The following is a 24,429-nucleotide window of genomic DNA, read 5'->3' as shown; positions in this document are numbered from 1 at the left end:
TCTTTGGCTCCACTGTGCTGTACCAACTGTTCATACCTAACTGGTCCTTTTTTTCTCCTTCCACTCTCTGCATTGTACCTTTTTTCACCTGGCAAAAACTCCCTCTGAATGTACCATCCTCAGTCTCCTCCTTCAAATCCCTTGTCATCCCACTTCTGTAGCCTGAGTGCCCACTGATGACCTCCACTCCTGCGCTATTCCTTTCCTGTAGTGAGACTGGGGTAAAACTCCAAAAAGAGAACTTAGCAGCTTCATTTGCAATGTAATATAACACAGCTCATGTTATCTTAATGCTTGTCCCTCCCCTTCTTTGTCATTTATCTTAATTTGGTGTGTTTGATTTAGATTGTGAGCTCTTGAGGTCTGCACTGAAATTTTATTTCTGTAAAGTGCCATGCAGACTTCTAGTGTTATAAATATTAAAAATCAAACCACTGGTATTGGAAGAGTGTCAGGTCTCTGGCCTGTGGTTGGGGAAGTTTCATGGGGTTTCAGCTCACTTCAGAAAAAGAAAGCACAGAAAGTGATGAGGTCTGTGGCTTGTAAGTCACATGGGTGAGAATGTGGGGACAAAACTAAAGTTGGTCTGGGAAATTAACTGTAAATGTTGATTCTACAGACTTTTGTCTTTATTGTAATAGTCTACTAATATTAAAGGCAGTATATTCTTACTTTTAAGAAATCATTACCTTTTCTTTCTTTTACTTTTTCAAGTAGCAGTGGTAAGAGAATTCTTTTCATGCTTGTATAACTCAAACATGTCTGCTGCTGTTCTCGTGTTACTTCTATTAAATCAATAGTGCTAGACAGGGGAACAGAAGTTAAGATCCATAGACCACGGAGCCAGTAACTGCTCTGGGACCCATGTTTCTGCACTCTAGGGGTTTAAAGCTTCTCCAGCATAGCCAGTGGCACTCACAGCAGTTAAACACTGTCAGCACTGTGTTTAGAGGGGTTATAATTCCTGATGGGCATCTGATAGACTTTATAATCCCTGTTGGGTTATCTGACTCAGTTTCCAGCATTAAAGAACTTGAACTTTTATATATAAGATATCAGTGAGGCTTACTGCATAAAACTAGTGTGAAATTTCTGCACTTGCCATTAAGTTATGAATAGACACAAGAATTTGGAACTCTGGAAAGATATTAATTTTCCAAAGTCCAGTAATTTAAGAATAGTATATCTAATTAACACCAATTTTGTTCTCAACAAATTCTGCTCTGATTTGAAATTAAACATGAGATACTTCAGGCTGAAAGAAATTTTTGTTGGGAAACCTAAAAGAGGATCGGAAATAGGGTTTAAATGGAAACTGAATGGTAGATTCATAATAGTGACTCATAATAAAAACTATTTTTTCAGAAGGAGTGAAAAGCAATCCCAATTAATCCTCTGTAGTAGTAGTGCTGACAAGTAGACAAGAGCCACGTTCCTAAGATTAAGGAATGCAAATAGCAGAGTACAAATTTTATGTGAATAAACACATTTATTCATACTGAGTAAAGGGTGTGGTAAAGAGCCACTAACTGTGAGTCAGAAGCAGATGTGACATTTTTGTACAAAGCAATAAAAGTTATACTTTAAAAGATTTTCATTTAAAAGAGATAACAAAAAAATCTTAGTTTGCATTTGCAAGGATTGACTCTAATAGGTTTTATCTGATTTCTGTATTTATAAATTTTGCTTCCTCATTGCTCCATCATGAACCAAAAAAACCTTACTGCTGCCCACAACTGGATGGTTTTTGTAAACTAGCTTTGCAAGAGTAAGAAACACGCATTTCCTGTCACTGAGCACTCATGTTTCTGTTGGCAGTTAAGTTTTTGGCTACAGTTCTGGAAAGAATAAGAAATAAGAATTCAGTTTTTTGTGTTACTGCTTTAACTCTGTATGCTCTTTGAATAAATATGGAAACAGGGCTATAGGATCTGCTATACCTTTCATTTATCATAGAATCATAGAATATCAGGGTTGGAAGGGACCTCAGGAGGTCATCCAGTCCAACCCCCTGCTCAAAGCAGGACCAATCCCCAACTAAATCAAAAGCATAATGTCCAAAATAGCAATTTATCTTCCTTAACAAGCTCCTTTCAATTACAAAACTTATCTGCTGCCTAAAATGCTTAACTGCGGGGAAAGTTCTCTTTGTAGTTTGTGTATTTGTTTCCCAGGAGTCCTGTACTATTCCTTCAGAAATTCGTACCCCTGTCTTTGCTAGAATCATTAGTAGGGAGAGACTTCCCCTGCTACCAGATTGGCGTGGGTTAGCCAATCTTTTCCGTCAATCTTAATATTCAACAGCAATGGATGCTCGACATTTTAGCATAGCTAATTCATGATGTTCACAATAGTCTTTTTGAAATCTGAACCAAGTTTCTGCTAAGACAGGAAAAAGAAAACAGGAAATATTCCCTGTCAGTGTTTGCCTCTCAGTCATTGCTGAATTACAGTGTATGAATACCCTAAAGTGTACTCCAGTTGCACAGTCTAAGCTAAATTAAGTGCAAAACATAAACAGTCAGCATAAATGGGAAAGTAAATTTAGATTTATTTTTTTTTGTTCAAAATTGCTTTGGTTTTAATAATGTAAAACGATGTTAGTAATACAGGGAAGATGCTCCAAAATGACTTTTTTTTTTTTTTTTTTTTTTTTTTTTTGAGTTTCTGGGTGGAATCTATTGTTTGGGGAAACTGCCCAATAATTAATTAGGGAGAAACAGAATCTCATATCATTGTTTTGATATCAGCTGTTCCTCTTCTACCTATTTATCAGAATATATGTAAGAGGTAGTGATTGACTATTTTGTGAATAAATGGAATTAGTTGAAATGCAGAAAATTTAAAAAAATATTCTAAATTATATGCATCACTTTATTCTTGTGTTTTCTTCTTAGAATTGCCTGTGTGGTAAATATTCACTCCGTCCATTACGACTGTGCCGCGGATATGCTACATCAGGGCAATCTGGGTATGTGTTGTGTTTTGGAGCTGGTATTGGTACTTTAACCTATCTGACTCATCAAGAGTGAGTTTGGTTGTCCTTTTCGCTTACGTGGGATTTGCAATTACACATTTGTTGCAAGTATATGTTTATGGTTTGCAGCAACAGTTTATTGCGTGATTGCATCAGATTTAAAGCTTCCAAATGGTCATCACTTGGATGGGAAACCACTATAGAGAAGGTGGGTTATTGCAGACAATGTTAGTTGGTGGCATTCTTGCCTATGTGTTAGTCTGGAACCAGTGCCCCAGTGTGGTACTGAGGGACTTGGTAGTGCTGAAGGAGGAGTCATGCAGATGAGATTTAAAACAGACAGAACTCTTCAGAAAATTGGCCCCATTTGCAGGTACAGAGCTTTCTTGAAAAGCTGGCCCTTAAAGTATATTAGCTGTCAGTGGAGTTACTCAATGGAAAGGTGCTGCCCTAAAAGTCTCCGGTTGCCCGATGGCATGATAAACCAAATTAATGGTTGTGGTGTTCTTCATTCGTTGCTCACAAACGCTTGTAACACTTTTCCATCCCTTGTGCTTAATATCAATATGGCAGGCTTTGTGTGGCTTAGAAAGCTGCAGTAATTAGAATAGTTAAGTTGAAGTTATTCAACTAGTTGCTATGTATATTTAGGTTTGCCTAGATATATTAGAAAAGTTGAGATGAATACTGAATACTTATGGGCCTTCATTTTAAAAAGGATGGCTTTCAGATGTATAACAACAATTTGGTGTTCCTCTCCGAGACTGTTAGTTTTCTATCCTACTGGTTTGACATACATAAAAGCTTTCTCAGCTTTATTTCTTTTCTCTAGTGTTTCTGCAGGCAAAATTATTGGGGCAAGTGTCTTGTTTGTTGGCGGAGGAGTTGGTGGAACTGTTCTGTATGCTAATTATGATCCACGTTTCCGAGAGAATGTAGAGAAGACCCTCCCATACTCTGATAAACTCTTTGAAATGGCACTTGGTCCTGCTCCTTATAATGTGCCAGTGCCAATGCCAAAGAAACCGGTAAGTTTTCACTTGAATTTTTTTACAAAGGGAACTTTTGCTCTGTTTCTCAAATTCTAAATATTTTTGATTCTATATACACAAGAGGCCAGAACTGTGAATTCAGCATGACTGTAATTAGAAAGTCAGTATGTATTTCTGCTTTTTTTAAGGAGAGATTTAATAGATACACAATAAAAATCTTTTCATATTTCAGACATTGTGTGCTGCTGACTTACCAATTACCTTTTGACTGACTTCACCTGCTGTGTTGTTTGTCCTGCAGCTTACTTGTGCACTGCTTCCTTTTGGTTTTAATGTGGTTTCACAGTATCAAATGGATTGTGATTCATGGATTGTAAAATCTTGCCATTTTTACTTATTTGAGTGGAGAGGTCTAAAATGGATAAGTATTATGTCTGGTCATTAATGACCTGGAAAAGGGGGAAACGGCACACTGATGAAATTTGCATCTCGTATTATGCTAGAAGGAATAGTACTGAATAGGGATGTAGTGAGGTTAAGAAATATGAGCAGGAAATACATTTGTCCAGCCTGAATCACTTTAAGGTCATGCATCTTGGGGAACAGATAAACTTTAAAATCTTTAAAGGTAAGAGTGATAGAGAACACCATGTTGGATGTTGTATTGCAATAAAGCTCATATTGAAAAAGGCCATTGGCATCACGTTGCAGAAGGCAGGAGAGACCCTTTCTGCGATCCTGACTTGGGAAGGTGCTGAGTGCCCTTAGCTCCAATTGACTTTAACTTTAGAAATTTCACGTTTACTTCATCAGAAAGAAAAGGCCTCCTGGCCAGGCATAGATGATGAAAAGCGTTCCTGGCCACTGCTGCTATCTGAGCTTTCAGAAGCAGGTGAGGATCCAGAAAGACCCCAGGGTTGCAAACCTGAGTTTTATGGGGGAGGAGGGGGCCTAGCATATTCTCTGAATGGAACTGGACAATATAACTTACCCCAGTTACTTTAGTTGTTTCCCCATCTTAGCTAACGTTATTTCTTATCTGGGTTGCGTCTCAGCCGGTTTGTCCTTATTCAAGCCCTCTATCCCAGCCAAATGCTGAGTAAACCTATTAACTGCTTTGTCCATATTTGATGAAATGGAGACAACAAAACTGGCTGTCGTCTGCCTAATAAAGGCATTGTAGCCTAAATTGCCTTATTTTCCCTAATGATCTGTCTTGCACACTGGACAGGCTTGGGGGTGAAAGAATAGAATATTGCAGCCCTCTACCTGAGTGAATCTTTGGGCTAGATGCACATTCAGTCAATATTAACTTCTGGGTCCTGTCAGAGAGAAATCAGAGCCATTCAAACTTGATTCATCTATTCCTGTCAGTCTGTAGCCATGTCAATTCATATTGTGGTCAATGGTATCAAAAGCATCTGATGTAAAAGTCAAGCAGTCATGATTATTCTGTCTGTTATCCGTTGTCACTTGGTCATCTACCAATGAACCAAGTATGGTTTTTTCCCCACTATATCCTGGTCTGAAAGTGGATTGGCTAGGATCTAGGAAATCTGAGACTCCAGGAGTTTCCATAGTTTTTTTTCCACCATCACCACCACTTTTGTAGCCTACCCAGAAAAGGGAGTGGGTGATAATTAGTGAGATCTTAATGTCAAATGCTGGTTTCTTGAGCAAGGGCTTAATGTAAACTTTGTTGATGCCTGCCCTCACTAAGAGAGAGTGACAATTTCTACCAGTACAGACCCAGTGTCTCCTTTCTAGATTTTATTATGCATCAAGAACAGGAGTCAAGTTTGGCAGTAATAGCCAAAAGTTCCCTAAATTCATCCAGAACATCAGTGAATGATGCTGACCAAAAATCAGAGAGTGTGTCCTGTTTGTCACCCCTCTTCTGCCAAAATAGATGTGTTTCCCCTGGAGATGGTTTGCTCTGAATCAGGGTGATAAAAGTAAATTGAAAATTCCTCGAAGCGAGGACCCTTGACTCTGTTTCCAAGTGGTCATAGTCTGGATTAACCCGGAAGAAAAATTTAAAAGAACTAACTATTTATAGCTTGGCCAAGTGACAGCTAAGGGAGGACACAGTCTACCAGCATGTAAAGACTATAAGTGCCAATAGGGGAGAGGACTTGTTTAATATGGTATGAGGATGTATCAGTAGGGGGTAATGAATATCAGAAAGAAACTCTGTCAGTGAGTTTTTATAGATTATGTAGTTCTCTCCGTTGGGAAGTAGTGGAAACCCAGTCTCCAAAGCTGCATGTGAGCCATTTGGTGAGTGTGTGAATAGTGTATCTAGAGTCTGTACACCGCCTGCATCAATACAGTTAATTGCTTTGTAGAGCTCTTTGGGGTACCTTGAATGTTATGGGGTGGTACTTGATAAAGACAGTCTGTTCAAATTCTTACATGTATCAAACTTTGTTCAAATTTAAATTACAACTAATGAATTCATTTTGAAAGAACTGAAAATTGTGAAGGTTGCTTTCAAATTAAAAATTGGGTGTGAAATTCTAAATTTACCATGTAAAATATGAAACTGATAGCAAAGGGTCTTGTATGGTCAAGTCTCTGATCTTGAAAATTGCTAATGCAAATGCCATTTTACATTCTAAGAGCATTTTGGGGTTATTCAGATAATCTGATCCGCTACTGCCTGGTGGGAGGAGTTATTTGTTTTGAAGTGCTGGCAATGTACATGGTGTTGTACAGTATATAAAAATAGAGGCCCTACGCTGAAATCTTTATAATCTAATAGAACTGTGACTCTTTTAATATTCATTGTATGACTGATAGTATGTGGTGATTTAAAAATATATATATTTGATTTTCAAGATGCAACCTGGTCCACTAAAAATCTTCTCTGTAGAAGAATCCAAACAGCCCAGTACCAAATCGCAGAAGAGTAAGACAGAAGCTCCTTCAACTTCAGTGGAAGAAAAAGGAGGTAACTTTCCAGAATGGTGTAAAAATGAAGATGCTATTTAGTGTGGGGAGAAGAACAAAATGGTTATTTTTGGTACACTTTAGATTGTCTTATTACATTATAAAACTATTTGTTATGTAATCATTGGCAAGATATTTGCTCTAGGACATAAGAATGGTCTTTTCTATTCCAGTGGTGGGGTGCTCTGTGATTGCATTCCGGTTACTTTTCAGCCAGTGACTAGATATTTTTTTATGCAGCTGAAGACATGAATTAACTGGATTCTGAGGCTTGTACACAGGATTCAATAAGAATATCTTGGATACTTGTCTCCTAGGTCTTCTAAGTTTCTGGTAACTGCAAGGGGCTTAATGTGGGTAAACTGCCAAGTCACAGTTTGTAGAAGTTGGGAGTGTCCTGTCCTTCATTCCTACCTTCAGTTAAATTCTGAGTGTGAAGCAGTGTCTGGTTGTCGGCCACTTATTATCTTTGCCTTGTGGGAGAAGGTGGCTTGTTCACGCTCTGCATGTGGAATGTTCTTTCTTCCCAACATAAACATTCAGGTATCTATACTATGTTATACACAGAAATTATACAAATAGTACTGTATATGTTGTTTTTATTTTACAGCAAGCTCAGAAGTAGCTCAGATAATTTCTGCAACAGGTGAAGCGTTGTCAATTCCAGCTCCAGGCATGCAGGATGACACAGGTGAAAAAGATCACACACAAGGACACCATGAAGGGAAACACAAACCTGCTGCATCAGGTCCTTAAATTACTTATTAATCAGATCTAACGACTCAATCCTTCATGCCTTCTGCATGCAGACCTCTCACCAACTTGAGTGAATGTTCTGCGTGCTAAAGGACTGCAGGATTGGGCCTAATGAGTCCTTAGATAATGTGAAAAGATTTCTGCTTGATTAGTGCTTTGTGGAAAATCAGAACTGTATACATCCCACTCAACCTCCAATCTGGTAGTTTCTTTGCCAGAGTTCAGGAAAGCTATGTATCGAGGGCCTTAGCGAAGAAGCATCAATCACAAAACTTTAAAACACACTGTAGCAAACCGATTAGAAGAACTATGGCTTCTTTGCAATAATAGCATTTCCTTTTTTCGAAGATTTTTATTAGTAATATATTTAACAGGTCTCCGTGTCAATATGCCAACGGTAAACAAACACTTCAGAGTTAGTGTGAGCATTAAGAGCTAACTTGGTCTTGTGGTTACAGCATAGGGCTGGGAGTCAGGAGATCTGGATTCTCATCTCCGCTCTTCCAGACTTCCTGTATGAAAACTTTTCAATTGTCCACTTACTGTGTGTTTCGGGGGCAGGGAGAAATAGTGCAGTGTGAACGGTCCTAAACGGTGGGGGAATTGAACTCTGCTGATTGAAATTGTATCATCCCATCTTTCTATAGCCTCCCTCCTAACCTTTCACTGCTTTGGCTGATCTTCCCAGCCATGCTAACAAAGCAATGGAAATGGAAAGCAATGGCTATTTACCATATGACAGTCCATGATTAGTTTCCCAGTTGTGTCTTAGCATTGCTTTCCATCTCAATTTTTTGTTCAGTTTATCCTTATACAACTGGCAGAAATGTAGGGATAAGTCTGATTATGTGTGTCTGTGCAGTTATCTTTGACTGCAAGGAGAGCTCAGGCTAAACTTTGCAACTCTGGAAATACAAGGTTTGAGGAGGTTGCTGGATGATGGTAGTGATGCTACCAATACAAATTAGACTCAAAAGGAAATGGTCCCTCCATGATAAGTAACCCCGGTACTACTTTTGGTTTTTCACTAAGCCTTGTTTTTCCCTCTGCATCTCTGAGCCTAGATGAGGAATATATGTGTGGAGACTCCCCTGCCATAAAAGAACGGCCACCAGAGGAGGTTGCAGCCCGTCTTGCACAGCAAGACAAAGAGGAACAAGAGAAGATTTCATGTATGTAAATTAAGATATTATTTGGTTGTCATAGATAGGAATTCACGCTGTTGTAAATATACAATATAGCCATATGTATACATGGTGGTGTACAAACGATAATTTATGAAGCAGCTACTGTGTTGTAGGTACACCTCTATCCCGATATAATGCTGTCCTCGGGAGCCAAAAAATCTTACCGTGTTATAAGTGAAACCGCGTTATATCGAACTTGCTTTGATCCGCCGGAGGGCGCAGCCCTTCCCCCCCGGAGCACTGCTTTACCTCGTTATATCCGAATTCGTGTTATATCGGGTCGCGTTATATCGAAGTAGAGGTGTATATAAGACTGCTTCCATACCCTTTCCGTTCTCTTTTTGTCTGATCCCTCTGCCTGTCTTACATTAGTAAGAATAAGTGGCATTCTTATTGTAGCAGAGTTAGCAGTGCAGGGGCAGCATGAACCACACTGGGATTTGTGTTGGGCCACTGGGAAAGAATGACGAGAGAGCTGTGTTGGAGAGCAGACTGCTTCAGAGGGGAAAGGTCCATTACAGTGGATCTTACTCAGTGCTTAATTTGTGCCAGGGCTTGTGAGAACCTTTGTACTTGCCCTTGATGCAGCACAAACTGATAATTTTAAGGAATTCTTACTAATCCTTTTGGGTGGTGGAAAGTAACATCATGGGGCCAATTGAGGAACTGTAGTGGGGGACATGAGTGTTACCCATGTATATGCAAATGTTTTTTTATTATGGTAAGCGTGATGGAGGAAATGATCTGTGTTTTAACTGTTTATTTCTCCAGCTCTTGCAGCAGCTTTGGAAGGAGCCCTAAGCAGTACTGCTCGAGTAACCCTTCAGGCAATTACTGCCCAGGAAGCTGCAGTACAAGCTGTTAATGCTCATGCTCAGATACTGAAGGAGGCTATGGATACTTCTGAGGTAAGCTGAATAAAATGCTGATGCAGCTCTTACTTTGTCTACCAAAGTATCTAGAAATGTTTATCATACAATTGAAGATAATATCAGATAATTGATTTTTCTCCTGGGGATAGTCTCTAGCGTCTCCAATCTGATTTTGACTAGTCTTCATTGTAGTCTGTCTAAACTTATGAAAGTTTATCACATGTGAAATTTATTTTAATATTTTTTTTGGATTTTTTTGCGGGGGAGGGTTTAAGATGTAATGGCACTTTTGTTCCTCAGTTTCCCTGTCTGTGAAATAGGGATAGTTCTTATTTACTTGCTCAATATGGGTATTCAGAGAGTTAACATTTAATATATGTGAAGTGTGTAGGAAATGAATACACTAAATATTGTGGTAAGGGCATCCAACAGCCTTATAACTCCCCTTTAGATCACTTTGTTAAAACCATTACTGTTGCTAAAATAGTTCCAGTGGATTTCTCTTGCTATAGAAGTTCATTTGGTAGTGTCTAATAGTGAATATGGAATGTGTCATAATGGAGCCTCACATCAGAGGATTCAGCAAACACTATAAATGTACGAGGTTTCAGCAAACACTATAAGTGAACAAGTATATGGCAGATCAGTCTGAAGTGAGAAGCGCAGACACAGTTGCATGTGGGACGGAAAAAATTGTCTGTGACCACTGCAAGCTATTGTATCTTTGCTTTGCACTGTTCATATTTTTCTTATAAGGTGTTGATACCTCTTGCTTCAAAGCAGTTAACAGAAGCATGACCAATGTGCTGCCACTTTGCTCTGTCATGGGATGTTGCTTCCCAGTTACTGGGATCAACCTGGCATGTTTTCAAGCTTGACTTCAGTGCATCTTTATGCCATTTGTACTGATCAACATAAGAGTGGGTGCCTTACATTGACTAACCATAATATATGGCCTTGGGTGTTCTTGGGTTGGCCATACAAACAAGGGGCCCAGGCCAATGCAGTTGAGTTGTTATAAACATGCGTTGAATGCCAGACATCCGACAACGACTAAGGAGTTTGTTTTAGGAATCTTGTGCCATTATGTGACCCAGCAAACAGACTGAAGACAGCACATATGGAACTGATCAAGTTTCCTGGTATGGCGGTGATACCACATAGAAGTGTTGTTAGCATAACTGCCTGATAAACGTTTAGCTTCGTGCTTATTTGTACGCCCATAGTGTTCCATAGGCAGTGTGACAACATTGCAAATACAAAGCTTGCTTTGGCTATGCGATGGGTAATCTCATAGTTAGTTGTGACAGCATGCTCCCTAAGTAACAAAACTGCTCCATGGACTTGAGGAGCATTGTATGCATCCCCTAGCACAAGTTGGTATAGTACTTCATTTTTCTTTCAGCTAACTGTGAAACCAAAGCAATTAACTACATGAGTGAAGTGATCAGTTATAAATTGACTATCACCAATCAAGTGAGCAACCAGTGCATGGTCATTAGCACATAAAAGCGCCTTAAGTAAATCTGCCACTTTTATGCAAGCATGGAAGCATTAAGCATTTATTCATGTAGAAATGAATAAATAATCCTCTGTCAATGTTATGAAATGCATCCATAAGCATAGGTGAAAAAAGGATGGAAAAGCGTGTGGGAGCCATCATGAACCTTGTTTGGTGCAACTGATTACTAGAAAGGAGTCTGATATCTTGCCATTTTCCACCACTCTGGCCATCATCCCATCGTGCACCAAACGACACACACAAACTTTGAAGAGAATCCAAAGCTTAATAAAAGTTTCCAAAGTTGTTCATGATTTACAGAATCAAAAGCCTTGGCTAAGTTGGTGGACACCGTCTGAAGGTCATGGTTTTTCTCCTGTCACTTTTCCTGAAGTTGATGGGCTGTGAAGATCATGTCTGTAGTGCCCTGTCCAGACCAAAATCCACATTGAGACTCAGGGAGGAAATTTCCAAAAGATAGGTGTTAAGTCTGTTCAGTATAACCCATTCAAGGCTTTTTCCAGCAACAAAAGGTAGAGAAATGCCATGATGATTATCAGTTTGCCTTATCACCCATATGAAGATAAACGATGTTGGCATACTTGAAATCCTGTAGCACCGACTCTTGCAATATGGTACCCAGCCTGCTTGTAGGTCTGTGCTGGAATGACACCTGGTCTGGGTGCTTTCCCTTGTGACCTCTACTTGACTGCTAGTATAGTCTTGTATCAGGTTAGGGCTGGTACAAGCTCTTCTTTTAAAGGGCGCTGTGGAATAGTATTAATTGCTTTCTCAGAAATGTTGGAAGGGCAGTTGCTTGATGAACAAACATTGCAGTTTGGTGCTCAAGTATTTCTTTTTTTGTCAGTTGAACGGATTGCTGTCCAGTGTGCATACAGGGATTATCGCGTTGCATCTGAGGCCATATGCAGCACAAAGGCCAGCAAAACAGCTTTGGGGGGTCTTTGTGACCTGCTGTCCATGGTAACTCCATGGCTTTATTTTTCTGACTGCTGATTTTTTTTTTTATTTGCCAAAGTCTGGTATGAGCCACCTTCCTAGCTGCTGAATCCTTATCCTTAATGTAGACTTGATGGGTAGTATGCACTGAGTGTTTTGGGGTCATTCTGATCAAACCAGTCCTGGTTCCTCTTAACGAAGCCAAAAACTTCAGCAGCCATATTATATGTTGTATCTCAGGCTGTCTCTACATCCACTGAGATGTCTGTGGCTAAGGAATGTACATTACTTATGCCAACATGCATATTTTCAGGAGAGAGCTGTTGCCTTCAGCAGTGTTCTAGGCCAGAAGGTGTTCAAATGGCTAATTAGCATTACAGGGGCATATCCATAACTAATAAGGACTGGGCTTGAGGGGTCTCCCATGTGGAAAGTCTGAAATGGTGATACCACTTTTCACATTGGGGAATTTGGCAATCAATGCTACTGGATTGATAGGAACTGTAAGAAAAATATATTCATCTGTTTTAAAATGAAAGGAACATGATTAAATAGGTTAAACTGAATCTAAAGCTTGAATTTAAAAAAAATATTTTTAAAACACAAGAACTAATATTCTAGTTACTTGTATTGCATTTTTAAAGATCAGCAAGTATGAAGGAACAAACACACCGTGTAGAGTCAAGCACAGGAGTTTTCCAGTAGCCTCCAACCCAAAGACTGCTACATTGTTCTATTGCAGGAGAATCAATGTGGAATTGACTAGTTTATTTTCACTGTTTAGTCAGGACAAAGTGCATAAAGTAAACAGCATAAATTCTGATAAAATCAGATTTTTAAAACTTTCAGTTGTTGGTATTAGTAACAAAGGTAATTGTTTTTATATGACTTAACTTGAAATATGCCCTTTTAAAAATTAACTTAACTGCAAATTCGTTAGGAACCTTTAAGTTTGTGCAGCTATTTTGAATTTCCATTCTTGCTGATAATTTTGTTAGTGGTTATAACTTGCCTAATTAGAAAGCTTGTGCTTCCTAGACGTCAGGAGAGAGAAAATCTGCTCAGTGGCGGACCTTGGAGGAAGCATTGAAAGATCGCAGGAAGGCTGTGGATGAAGCTGCTGATGCCCTTCTGAAAGCCAAGTAAGTTGTTCTGAGCATTTCATAGGCTTGATTTAGTATCTCCACTGTCAAATTTGGCAGAAATTCTAGAAACAACACACAGTAATCTGTATTTGTGTAAATTAGATCGACCTGTTCATAACTAGATTATATCTTTACCTGTGCCAGCACCAAAGAATTTAACCCAAGCATACTCTTGATATAAGAATGCATAGCATGTGCTTCTCAGGTGTTTCTGGATCTGCTATTTTGCAGAACATTATGATAGAGAATCTGAAACAGTAAAATCTTAGATATTTTCATTGTTTCCTTTCCTTTTTCTAATAAGACAATGAATGAATCAGATCACTCTTGGAGCTTAGATACTATGGCAGTGAGACCAGACAACCCAAAGCTGGTCTCAACTAGTCATTAGAAGAGACAGTGGACATAATATAATTTTTCTTATCTTTAATATCTTATGCAGATAAAAGCTTGGATAAACTTAAACAGTATTAGCAAACCTATTGCAGATATTTCACAGCTGGTCTCTGTATGTACAGGGATCAATAATACCATTAGGTGTTATCAGTTGTAATGGCCAAAACTTTTAAACCTGGTTACGTAAAGTTAGGCTCCTTAGGATTTTGCACTAATTATATTAGAAACTTCAAATTTAAGAATAAGACACGCATCCTTGTTTTTTAGATCATAATCCTTTTTCAGCACATAATCCTAAAGTTTTGTATAACTACTTCTAAGTCTTCGTTAATGAGTTTTTAGTAGTTTATGCAGGCTCTTGAAGACTAGTGATTTCAATGGTATTAAAGGGGGTGTGTATGTGGAAGTAGGACAGACATCTAAAATTTGGTTATCTTGAAAAGACTCGTTCTGGAGAGATGCGAAAAACAAAACCTGAAAGCATGTGGGAAGAACTCAGGAAAGCCTGTCAGCAGAAAACCCCCAGACAGCTAGTAAAAGATACAAGTGATCCTAATAGCCACTGACTGTGTGTAAACTTTTCAACAAAAAAATCCTTTAAAATTCAAAATGATTGGAATGTTGAATGCTGTTCTTCCCCTCCCCTTAACCTTAGGAATAGTCAAACTGGTATCACTAGAGCCAATATTTTTTAAAGAACACATAAGATAATTTATCTATAAACATCTGACTGGCTGCCGTTGGTTTACTTTTTGCTCTATTGCTTGTATTCATTTAGGACAGGGGTCGGCAACTTCCAGTACGCGTGCCAAACACGGCACACAAGCTGATTTTGACTGGCACGCTGCTGCCTACCTCGGTCCCGGCCCCCAGCCCCACTCAGCCCCCCCCGCCCACCACTCTCCCCTGCTGGGGCAGGAGGCAGAAGCTTGGTCCTGCGGCAGCCAAGCTTCCCCCCTCCCCTGCTTCTTCCCCCAGCATGGTGCTTTCCTGCCCCTCCTCCTCCCCCTCCCTCTCCGTGCGCCGATCAGCTGATGGCCCTTGCGAGGGGGAGGGGGAACGGAGCAGAGCTGAGCGGCAGCGTGCTTGCTGCTCCGTAGAGGAGGCAGAGAAGAGGTAGGGACGGGACGGGACCTTGGGGAAGGGGATGGAACAGGGCATATCCCTTCCAGCCCCCTGCCATGAGCCGCTCAGGGCAGGGGGCTGGGAGCACCCCCACGAGCCGAGCACCCCAGCCCTCTGCCCTGTACCCCCCCACACCCAGCCTTCTGCCCTACACCCCCCACACCCGCACTGCCCTGAACCCCCCCACACCCAGCCTTCTGCCCTGCACCCCCAGCCCTCTGCCCTGACCCCTGAACCCCCCACACCCCCACTGCCCTCTGCCCTGCACCCCCAGCCCTCTGCCCTGACCCCTGAACCCCCCACACCCCCACTGCCCTCTGCCCTAACACCCTCACACCCCCAGCCCTCTGCCCTGACCCCTGAACCCAACCCAACCTCCCCCCCGGTCTGGGGTCCCGGCTGTTGGCCCCTTGCCAGCCGGTGTCCCGGCCGCAGGCCCCGCTCAGCCCACTGCTAGCCTAGGTGAACAGAACCCCAGGCTGGCAGCGGGCTGAGCAGGCTGGCGGCGCAAGATCAGCATTTTAATTTAATTTTAAATGAAGCTTCGTAAACATTTTGAAAACCTTGTTTACTTTACAGACAACAATAGTTTAGTTATATAATATAGACTTATAGAGAGACCTTCTAAAAAACGTTAAAATGTATTACCGGCACACGAAACCTTAAATTAAAGTGAATAAATGAAGACTCGGCACACCACTTCTGAAAGTTGCCTACCCCTGATTTAGGACCTGCTTCATAGTCAATGGGAGTCTTTTTGTTTCAATGGGCTTTGGATCAAGAACATAGTGCTGTTGTCTTGAGTTTCCAATTATGCAAGGGGAGAACTTAAATTTAAAAAAAAGGCCCGAAAACATTTCTATTAATGTTTGATTTTATAAATGTCTCTCCATTTCGTCACACCTTCCAAAAAACTTGGGCCAAAAGTATTTTGTAAATATAGCCAATTCACTTCTACAAATGTAAGCATTTCTTTAGTACCTAAACTTTGCATTAGCTAGAAGTGGCTCAGTTTTCAAATATCGGGTGCGTTTGATTTGGCAGAGTACATCCAACCCAGTTCCCTGCATGTAACAATGAACAATTGCATATACAATTTAAGACCATAAAACTAAACGAGCTTACAAAATAAATCTGTCCTCACAACCCATCCTCTTGGGCAAAATGTTTTATGAAGGAAAATTTCACACTAAATACAATCATAATTTCAAATCTATTAAAAACATTGAACCCTCTAGCAGCTCTGTTTAGAGTTTAAAGCTCTCCTTTAATTAGTTTGTTAGGTCATCTGATCAATCTCCCTGCCAGTGCAGATAATAATAACTTCTATATATGCTAATTAGTAGTTTCTGTCTTTTTCAGAGAAAAATTAGAGAAAATGAAGGGTGTGATTGATGATGCCAAGAAGTCTCAGATTGCTGGAGCCAAATCTCACATACTTGCTGCAGAAGAGAATCTTCATCATATGATAGTTGACCTGGACAATGAAGTCAAAAAGGTAACATTTCCCAAATCTGTTCTAATAAATCATCATTTGCATAATGGGCAATTGCCAGCATGTGCAGAAACTCCTGCAATAGCTTAAAAATACTGAGTATAAATTCAGAATCATTCAGCTGTAATTTGAGCTTTTGCGCTGAACAATTTTCACAGGATCCTGGTGGGGAAAAAAGATAGCTCAAGTACTTGATCTGTTTTAGTGGGTGAATGCTTTCTTTAGTTTGATGGCAGTCGGGTAACTTGTAGCTTTTGAACATGGGGCTAGTTGTAAATCAATAAGAATGGATCAATAGACGCACACTAAGCTAGCTTTGCTTGCTTTGACGTATTCAGGTACTATTGTTTTTCACGATGCTCTTGAGTTGCCCTTTTTTTTTTTTTTTTTTTTCCCCCTCCCCTCTTCAGGAAAAAAAATGTAAATAATATTATAGGTGACTTAGAGGGTTGTGATTTTCTTTAATCTTCATGAGAAATTCATATTTCTTTGAAAGATTGGAAAGGAGAGACACCATGGTCCAGTGGTTAGAACACAGAACTAGGAGCAAGGAATTTCATCTCAGTTCTGCCAGTGACTTTCTGTGTAGCCTCAGGCAAATCATTTTACTTTTCTCAGCTTTCTTGTTTGTAAAGTGAGGATAAAATTTACCTGCCTTGCAGGGTTCTTATGACTTATAAAGCTGCTTTTATTGAAATGTGCCTTTTCTACTTGTCTTTATGTATTGATAGGAACATCGGCGCACAGGTCTAAACTAGAACAGCTCTAGGGCCAGTCTTGGCTACAAACAGTACAACATGATTGTCTCAGAACTGGCTGACTTAGAGCAGAGATATGACCTTAACTGTGTTCCATTACAGTGCTAAACCCCTGGATGTGTTCAGGGACTTAGCCTGGATTTGGGATACTCTTACGGTATGTCCACACTGCCAATTAAAAAATCTGCAGCACGGAGTCTCAGAGCCTGGGACAGCTGGCTTGGGCTGTGAGGCTAAAAATAGCAGTGTAGTTGCTTGGGCTGGAGAGTGGAATCTTAGAGCTCTCCAGCCTGAGCCCAAATGTTTACACTGTAATCATATAGCCCTGAGCCTGAGTCAACTGACCTGTGCCAGCCATGGCTGTGCCATGGGTCATTTATTGCAGTGTAGACACATCTTTTCAGTCCTGTCTACACTATGGGTTGGCATAGTCTGACTTCAGTATATGTACTTTGTAGATGGGGGAGAAGTCTCAATAGCTCCAGTAATGAGTTATTGTATGTGAGAGGTTTGGGGGAAACTATATTGAGGTCAGTTTTTTCTAGCAAATTTGCCTTGTAAGTTGGTAATAGACCTCTCCTCTGTCACTAATGAGCAGAAGTGTGGTGCTTGTGCTGTGTGTATGTGTGTATATTAGGGCTTTCGAATAATCACAGTTAACCCATGCAGTTAACTCAAAAAAATTAATTGCGATAAAAAAATTAATCTTGATTAATCGCACTGTTAAGCAATAGAATACCAATTGAAATGTATGAAATATTCTTGGATTTTTATTTTTACATATTGAGTTCTATTACAACACAGAAAATGAAGTATACAGTGTTCACTTTATATTATTTTTGATTACAAATATTTGCACTGTAAAAATGATAAACAAAAGAAATAGTATTTTTCAATTCACCTCATACAAATACTGTAGTGCAATCTCTTTACTGTGAAAGTGTAACTTACAAATTTAGATTTTTTTTGTTTTGTTACATAACTGCACTCAACAACAAAACAATGTAAAACTGGAGCCTACAAGTCCACTCAGTCCTACTTCTTGTTCAGCCAATCGTTAAGACAAACAAGTTTGTTTACATTTACGGGAGATACTGCTGCCTGCTTCTTATTTACAATATCACCTGAAAGTGAGAACCGGTGTTCTCATGGCACTTTTGTAGCCGGCGTTGCAAGGTATTTGTGTCAGATATGCTAAACATTCATATTTCCCTTCATGCTTTGGCCACCATTCCAGAGGACATGCTTCCATGCTGATGATGCTCGTTAAAAAAATAATCCGTTAATTAAATTTGTGACACAATTCTCCCCCAAGGAGTTCAATGTCTCCTGTTCTGTTTTACCTGCATTCTGCCATATATTTCATGTTTATAGCAGTCTCGGATGTTGACCGAGCACATGTTCATTTTAAGAACACTTTCACAGTAGATTTGATAAAAAGCGAAGAAGGTACCAATCTGAGATTTCTAAAAATAGCTACAGCACTCGACCCAAGGTTTTAGAATCTGAAGTGCTATCCAAAATCTGAGAGGGACAAGGGTATGGAACATGGTTTTAGAAGTCTTAAAAGAGCAACACTCCAATGCAGAAACTACAGAACCAAAACCATCAAAAAAGAAAATCAACCTTCTGCTGGTGGCATCTGACTTAGACAATGAGTCGGTCTGCATTGCTTTGGATCATTATTGAGCAGAACATCAGCATGGACGCATGTCCTCTGGAATGGTGGTTGAAGCATCAAGGGACGCATGAATCTTTAGCGCATCTGGTACATAAATATTGTGCGACACCAGTTACAACAGTGCCATGCGAACGCCTGTTCTCCCTTTCAGGTGACATTGTAAGCAAGAAGCGGGCAGCATTATCTCCTTCAAATTGTAACCAGACTTGTTTGTCTGAGCAATTGGCCGAAGCAGGACTGATTGGACTCATAGGCTCTAAAGTTTTACATATTTTATTTTTGAATGCAGTTATCTTTTTGTACATAATTCTACATTTGTAATTTCAGCTTTCATGGTAAAGAGATTGCACTACAGTACTTGTATGAGGTGAATTGAAAAATACTATTTGTTTTTCACAGTGCAAATATTTGTAATAAAAATAAATATAAAGTGAGCACTGTACACTTTGTATTCTGTATTGTAATTGAAATCAATATATTTGAAAATGTAGAAAACATCCAAAAATATTTAAATGGTATTCCATTATTTAACAGCGTGATTAATTGCGATTAATTTTTTTCATCGCTTGACAGCCCTAATATATATGATTTAATACTTGCCTTCAAAGGTAAATCTAACCCAATTTTTATTTATTTATATCTTGTAGGTTCAGGCAGCACAGTCTGAGGCTAAGATAGTAGCTCAGTACCATGAACTTGTGGCTAAAGCTAGGGATGAATTTCAGCGAGAACTGGATAGTATCACTCCAGAAATACACACTGGCTGGAAGGGACTAAGTAAGTCTTGGACTGTTATGTTACCTTTAATGTTTAATGATGCACAAAGCACTTTGTTTTCCAAGAGCACTACAGCTGCGTATATGGACATACAGTTGTTTTAATTTTCTGTTTCTCTACATTGTAGCTAGTTTAATTGTAAACTGTTGTGAATTAATTTTAAAATCCCAAGTAATCTGAACCAACTGGTACAGAAGGCCCTCATTTTGAATAGGTAATTTATGGAGCAATTGTACTCTTGCTGATGAAATCATGAGATGGTTTCTGGGTAGCTTGAAGAAAGCACCCGCACTGAAACTTGACATTGGAAAGGTACTTGACTGTCCTCTGTTGGAGTCTTTTAAACTTCCAGGTGTTCCAAGAGTAGTGATGTAGAGTAAGCCCATATTATGGAAAGAGAAGGCCAGGTGCAACTGAAAAGGGTCCTTTCAATAAAGCACAAGCAACTGTTATTTATGGAACAACTAGAGTAAAACTTAGTTTTGTTTTTCTACTTGTTTCCATTAAAAAATCAAATCTGTAATATTTCCCTTCTGAGATTCTTAATGGAATATGAACTGTATAAAGCAGTAAACTGTTTAAAGAGCTCTGTATCTGAGTTTTTATAGAATATGGGTGAAGTAACCAGTGTACAGTTAGCTAGATTAAATTAACTTGAACTGAAATGGAGCAAGTCCATTTAATGTCACACGAAAGCTCTCTTGAGATACTACTGAACAGCTACTGCTCTACTGCATTAGTGACCATTAGATAACATGACAGCTATGTTAATCAACACAGAGAAAGCATAAGGATGTTTCTTTCTTTTTTAAAGTATGTGTTATTAAATACCATGGTTTTGCCCTGTCGCTGAGTCCCTTTGAGTAAAGCCCCTAAGCATATGCATAACTATTCCCTTTTCAAAACATAGAATTTAAGCATATTCTTAAATGCTCTGCGAAATCAGGGCCTTCCTTCTGAAGAATGGTTTGGCATTTATCTGGCACTGGGAGTCTATAACTTTCTGACAATGTTTAGCTCCCTAGACATAGTTGAGGCTATCACTTAATGGCTTTCCAGGGATGTTTTAATGATTCATCTTATGGATATGCAAAGGCATGTTTATAATTTAAGAAGTGATTTTTTTTTAAATGATGTTGTTTGTTTAAATTGTCGCTTTGTGGTGTTGTAGTGGATACTGATATGATTCTGAGAGAATTCTGCTGGTTTTTTAGTGTGCTCATATCCCTTCATTAGTGAGAGAATACCCATCTCATTGTAGAGGCCCATAGCTTTTGGGTGCATGCAGTGGAAAGCAAGACCTGTGTTGGAAATAGTGTATTACCCCAGATACTTGTGTTCATATTTATGTGGTCAGAGAAATTGGCAGCAGTAACTGCAGCACTGAACTTTGAACAGTAAATGCACAGTAACTTAGAAAAATGTGTTTTTACTTGTCAGGTGACTTACTAAATATGGTTCCACAGATAGTGGAGTATTGTGTTAGAGCAGCAAATAAGCCTGGTCTGATAACATTACAGCTCTTCTGTCGGTGAAATTGGAGTTTTTTATTCTTTGGGGAATTTCTCTGCTAGGTGCTTGGGTATTTTTCTCCTGGCTTAAAAATATGCTAGCTCAGGGGTAGGCAACCTATGGCACGCGTGCCGAAGGCAGCACTTAAGCTGATCTTCAGTGGCACTCACACTGCCCGGGTCCTGGCCACCGGTCTGGGGGGCTCTGCATTTTAATTCAATTTTAAATGAAGTTTCTTAAACATTTTAAAAACCTTATTTAGTTTACATACAACAATAGTTTAGTTATATATTATAGACTTAGAGAAAGAGACCTTCTAAAAATGTTAATGTATTACTGGCACTCAAAACCTTAAATTAGAGTGATTAAATGAAGACTCGGCACACCACTTCTGAAAGGTTGCCGACCCCTGTGCTAGCCCATATTATGAACCATTTGAAACATATTTAAGTAGTGAGTCACAAATTCTTTAAACAGTAATTTTAAATTTCATTTACCTTACTTAAAGGACTTGTATAGTTTGAGCTATAGGAAATTTTGTCATAATAAATCTTGTACCTGCGCACCTCATGCAATTAATGCATTCAGGATTTGTATCCTAGCACAAAACAAGGGGGGGAAGCCAGCCAGCCAGCAAGCATTATTCAGGAAACTTCAGTTATGCTGTTCTGATGATGGTTTACCAAACAATCTAAGATTTTGTTTTATATCCAGTATACAAAAAATAATTTTCATAGCTTTTAATGAGTTAGCTTCTGAATTACAGTCTATGTATTTGTAGACATAACATTTGTGTACATTACAGGTTGTGTATTAATAGCTGTAGTTCACTTTATATTTTCTGTGATTACTGCTTTTATTTTTAAGTAATTTGTAACAGCCATAAAAAAAACTTCACTTCAGGCCCAAAAATAGCATTTCAGGTCTTTGCAGATGGTAAACTGTTTTTGCCAAATTCTCTGTCAAATGTGAGCAGCCTGTTTAAATGTAAAAGGCTGTGTCTAGAAAAATGAACATATTGGAACTCACGGCTATGAATTGTAGCAGGTTCATTTTTCAGGTGTTTAGTTCTGCACTCCGTGTTAATTCTTGAAATTATTTCCTAGCTTCCATGCTCGGGCCCTGATCCCGCAAGTGACAGTGCACTTCAGTTGGGCTCCCTGCAAGTGTAGATGTCCCATTTGCAAGCTGTTAATTGCAGGGCAAGGGCACAAAGAGACCACATTCACATTGTATTTTCTGGGGAAAATCTTCCCTGTGCTGGTCTGTCTTAAATTTCAATCTTGAGAGAGCGTCATTTGAGCAAATAAATTTGACCAGTTTAATGAACCACATTGCTGCTCATAATTAAATGCTTCAGAGTTGTATTCTGAAGTTTTTGTGTGTCTAGCAATAGGTAAGTTGTGGACACCTTTGCTTTGGAGTAACTGAAAGACTAACTTCAAAGTGTAATGGTGTGCTGTGCTTCCCAATTAAAATATGTAGTCCTTATTCTTAAACATATTTTAGCTTAATCTGCACGGCTCCTTTGCTATGACTGTTAAAGCTCGGAATGTGATTTTAGAGGCTTTGATGTTGTGGGTTTTATGTTGGTATTATATAAAGGGACTTTTAAGAGCTTTAACAAAAAGAGAAAGCTGCCAGTGTAACTAAAAGACTCCCTATAATATGCTACGGCACTCTAAATACAAAGCTATGAGTGGTATGTTTTCATGTACATTTCTGCATGCTCTTACCAACTAATTGATTTGCTGTGTTGACTGTTCATTAATTTTTCCAAACCTTCCTCTTTCTGTTGCAGAGATAACTGATTTAGGTGAGTTACTGTAACTTTTTCTGCTCTGATGAATGTTATTTCTCAAGTCTTTCTGTGTTTGTGTCGTGCATTGCTTTACAACTAGACAATATCAACTAGTGCTTAGTTGCTGCATTTATAAAATATATTAGTGCTGAGGTTTGCTTTGGGATACTTCCCATTTAGTTTCTCTGTGTAGTCTGGTTCTTGTCTGTTGTGCTTGTAAATCATACACTTGAAATAGTTTTGTTGCTCAGGTAACAGTTACTGTAAATATTAACTACATGGTTAAATTCCTTACATGAATATTGTCATGTCACTGGGATACCCTTATGCTGATCCCAGGTGATTAGGAGCACAGAACTGTGAACCAGAAAGTTTTTTGTGTCCTGCCATTGACTTGCTGGGTAATCTTGGGTAAGGCATTTGGGCCTAAATTTTCTAGTGCCCACTAATTTTAGGTTCCTCAATTTTCCTATGCCCACCTTGAGCCTCATTTTGTAGAGGTTCTGAGCACCACCAGCACCCTTTGCAACTTGTAGATATGCAGCACCTCTGAAAACCGGGCTCTTGAGGTCAAGTAGGGCCTGCAAAATGAGTGGATGTTTGGAAAATTTTGACCTAAATCCTTGCATTGTAGTTTCTCCACCTTAGGAAAATGGTAAATGTTATCAACTTGCTTAGTTTGATTTTAAAAACTCTGAACCAAAGCAGGTTGTACAAGGAACTGCGTTCCCTTGACATCAAACTTAAACACGGTACAAGGAGTTACAAACAACGCTTTATCACAGGAGCAGCGCTTCTTCCTGCCGTCTGTCCACATGTCATACTAATCATTCATCAGCAGCCCTAAACTGGACTAAAAACTCCCCTTCGCAGCACATTTCCCCCAAATAAAATCCCACGCCCAACAGTGTCCATTCCTCCTCCAGTGCCCGCTGGAATGGATGGGCTTAGCAGCGCATGCCTGGTAGGTTAACAAGCTTGGGCTATTTTGGACCAGAACTAGGAGAGAGCATTCCAGAAGAAAAGGGGTCATCGCAGAGAATGCTCTGCTGGAACCTCCATCTCTTCCCTACTGACAGCAAGGTGGTGCAGCTCAAGTATGCCTGCTAATCTTTACTGGGGCAGCCTGTGTCGGAGTGACTTTGTGTAGGATAGCCTGAGGCCAGTGGTTCAGCCTTTTCCATGCTGGGGGACACATCCCCCCCCCCCACACACACTTTCCTCCATTTAACAGGTTGAGATCTCATTTCCTAGGCCATTTAGGACTTCATAGGTAAGAACCAACACCTTTAGCTCCACCCAGATGCCAATAGCAGATGTAGATCCTGGAGACAAGTATAATGTGCTCATGGGAAGATACTCTGCTTATCAAGCAGGTTGCCACCTTCTGCACCGGCTCCAGCTTGGGAATGGGTTTGAGAGAGCCCTGTATGGCACACATTGCAGAAATCTGGTCCTGAGTGTCAGTGGTGGCCTGGTCTACATCCCAAAGAAAAGGCTGCAACCTTTGACCATATGCAGATATAGTTTTGATCTCTGCCA

At 39.6% G+C, this 24,429-nt stretch overlaps 1 protein-coding gene across 5 annotated transcripts in view; it reads left to right on the top strand.

The window, feature by feature from the left end:
- IMMT (inner membrane mitochondrial protein) overlaps window positions 1-24,429 on the top strand; it is a 34,576-nt gene that overhangs the window by 4,741 nt on the left and 5,406 nt on the right. The window contains exons 2-11 of one of the 5 annotated variants that reach the window (XM_024212691.3): window positions 2,898-2,910; window positions 3,810-4,005; window positions 6,811-6,922; window positions 7,532-7,669; window positions 8,742-8,849; window positions 9,636-9,772; window positions 13,236-13,339; window positions 16,226-16,361; window positions 19,445-19,574; window positions 22,888-22,902. In XM_024212691.3, coding sequence (XP_024068459.2) covers window positions 3,952-4,005; window positions 6,811-6,922; window positions 7,532-7,669; window positions 8,742-8,849; window positions 9,636-9,772; window positions 13,236-13,339; window positions 16,226-16,361; window positions 19,445-19,574; window positions 22,888-22,902 — 934 coding nt within the window. In that variant the 5' untranslated portion in view covers window positions 2,898-2,910; window positions 3,810-3,951. Of the gene's footprint in view, window positions 1-2,897; window positions 2,972-3,809; window positions 4,006-4,781; window positions 4,862-6,810; window positions 6,923-7,531; window positions 7,670-8,741; window positions 8,850-9,635; window positions 9,773-13,235; window positions 13,340-16,225; window positions 16,362-19,444; window positions 19,575-22,887; window positions 22,903-24,429 lie in introns of those variants that run through there. The other 4 variants (XM_024212689.3, XM_024212687.3, XM_024212688.3 and 1 more) reach the window with 4 other exon arrangements.

This window comes from Terrapene carolina, unplaced genomic scaffold (genome assembly GCF_002925995.2).
Source record: "Terrapene carolina triunguis isolate 2854851 unplaced genomic scaffold, T_m_triunguis-2.0 Scaffold66, whole genome shotgun sequence".
Taxonomy (NCBI): domain Eukaryota; kingdom Metazoa; phylum Chordata; order Testudines; family Emydidae; genus Terrapene; species Terrapene triunguis.
Note: the sequence above shows the minus strand (reverse complement) of the source record. Positions and strands in the feature narration are given on the sequence as shown.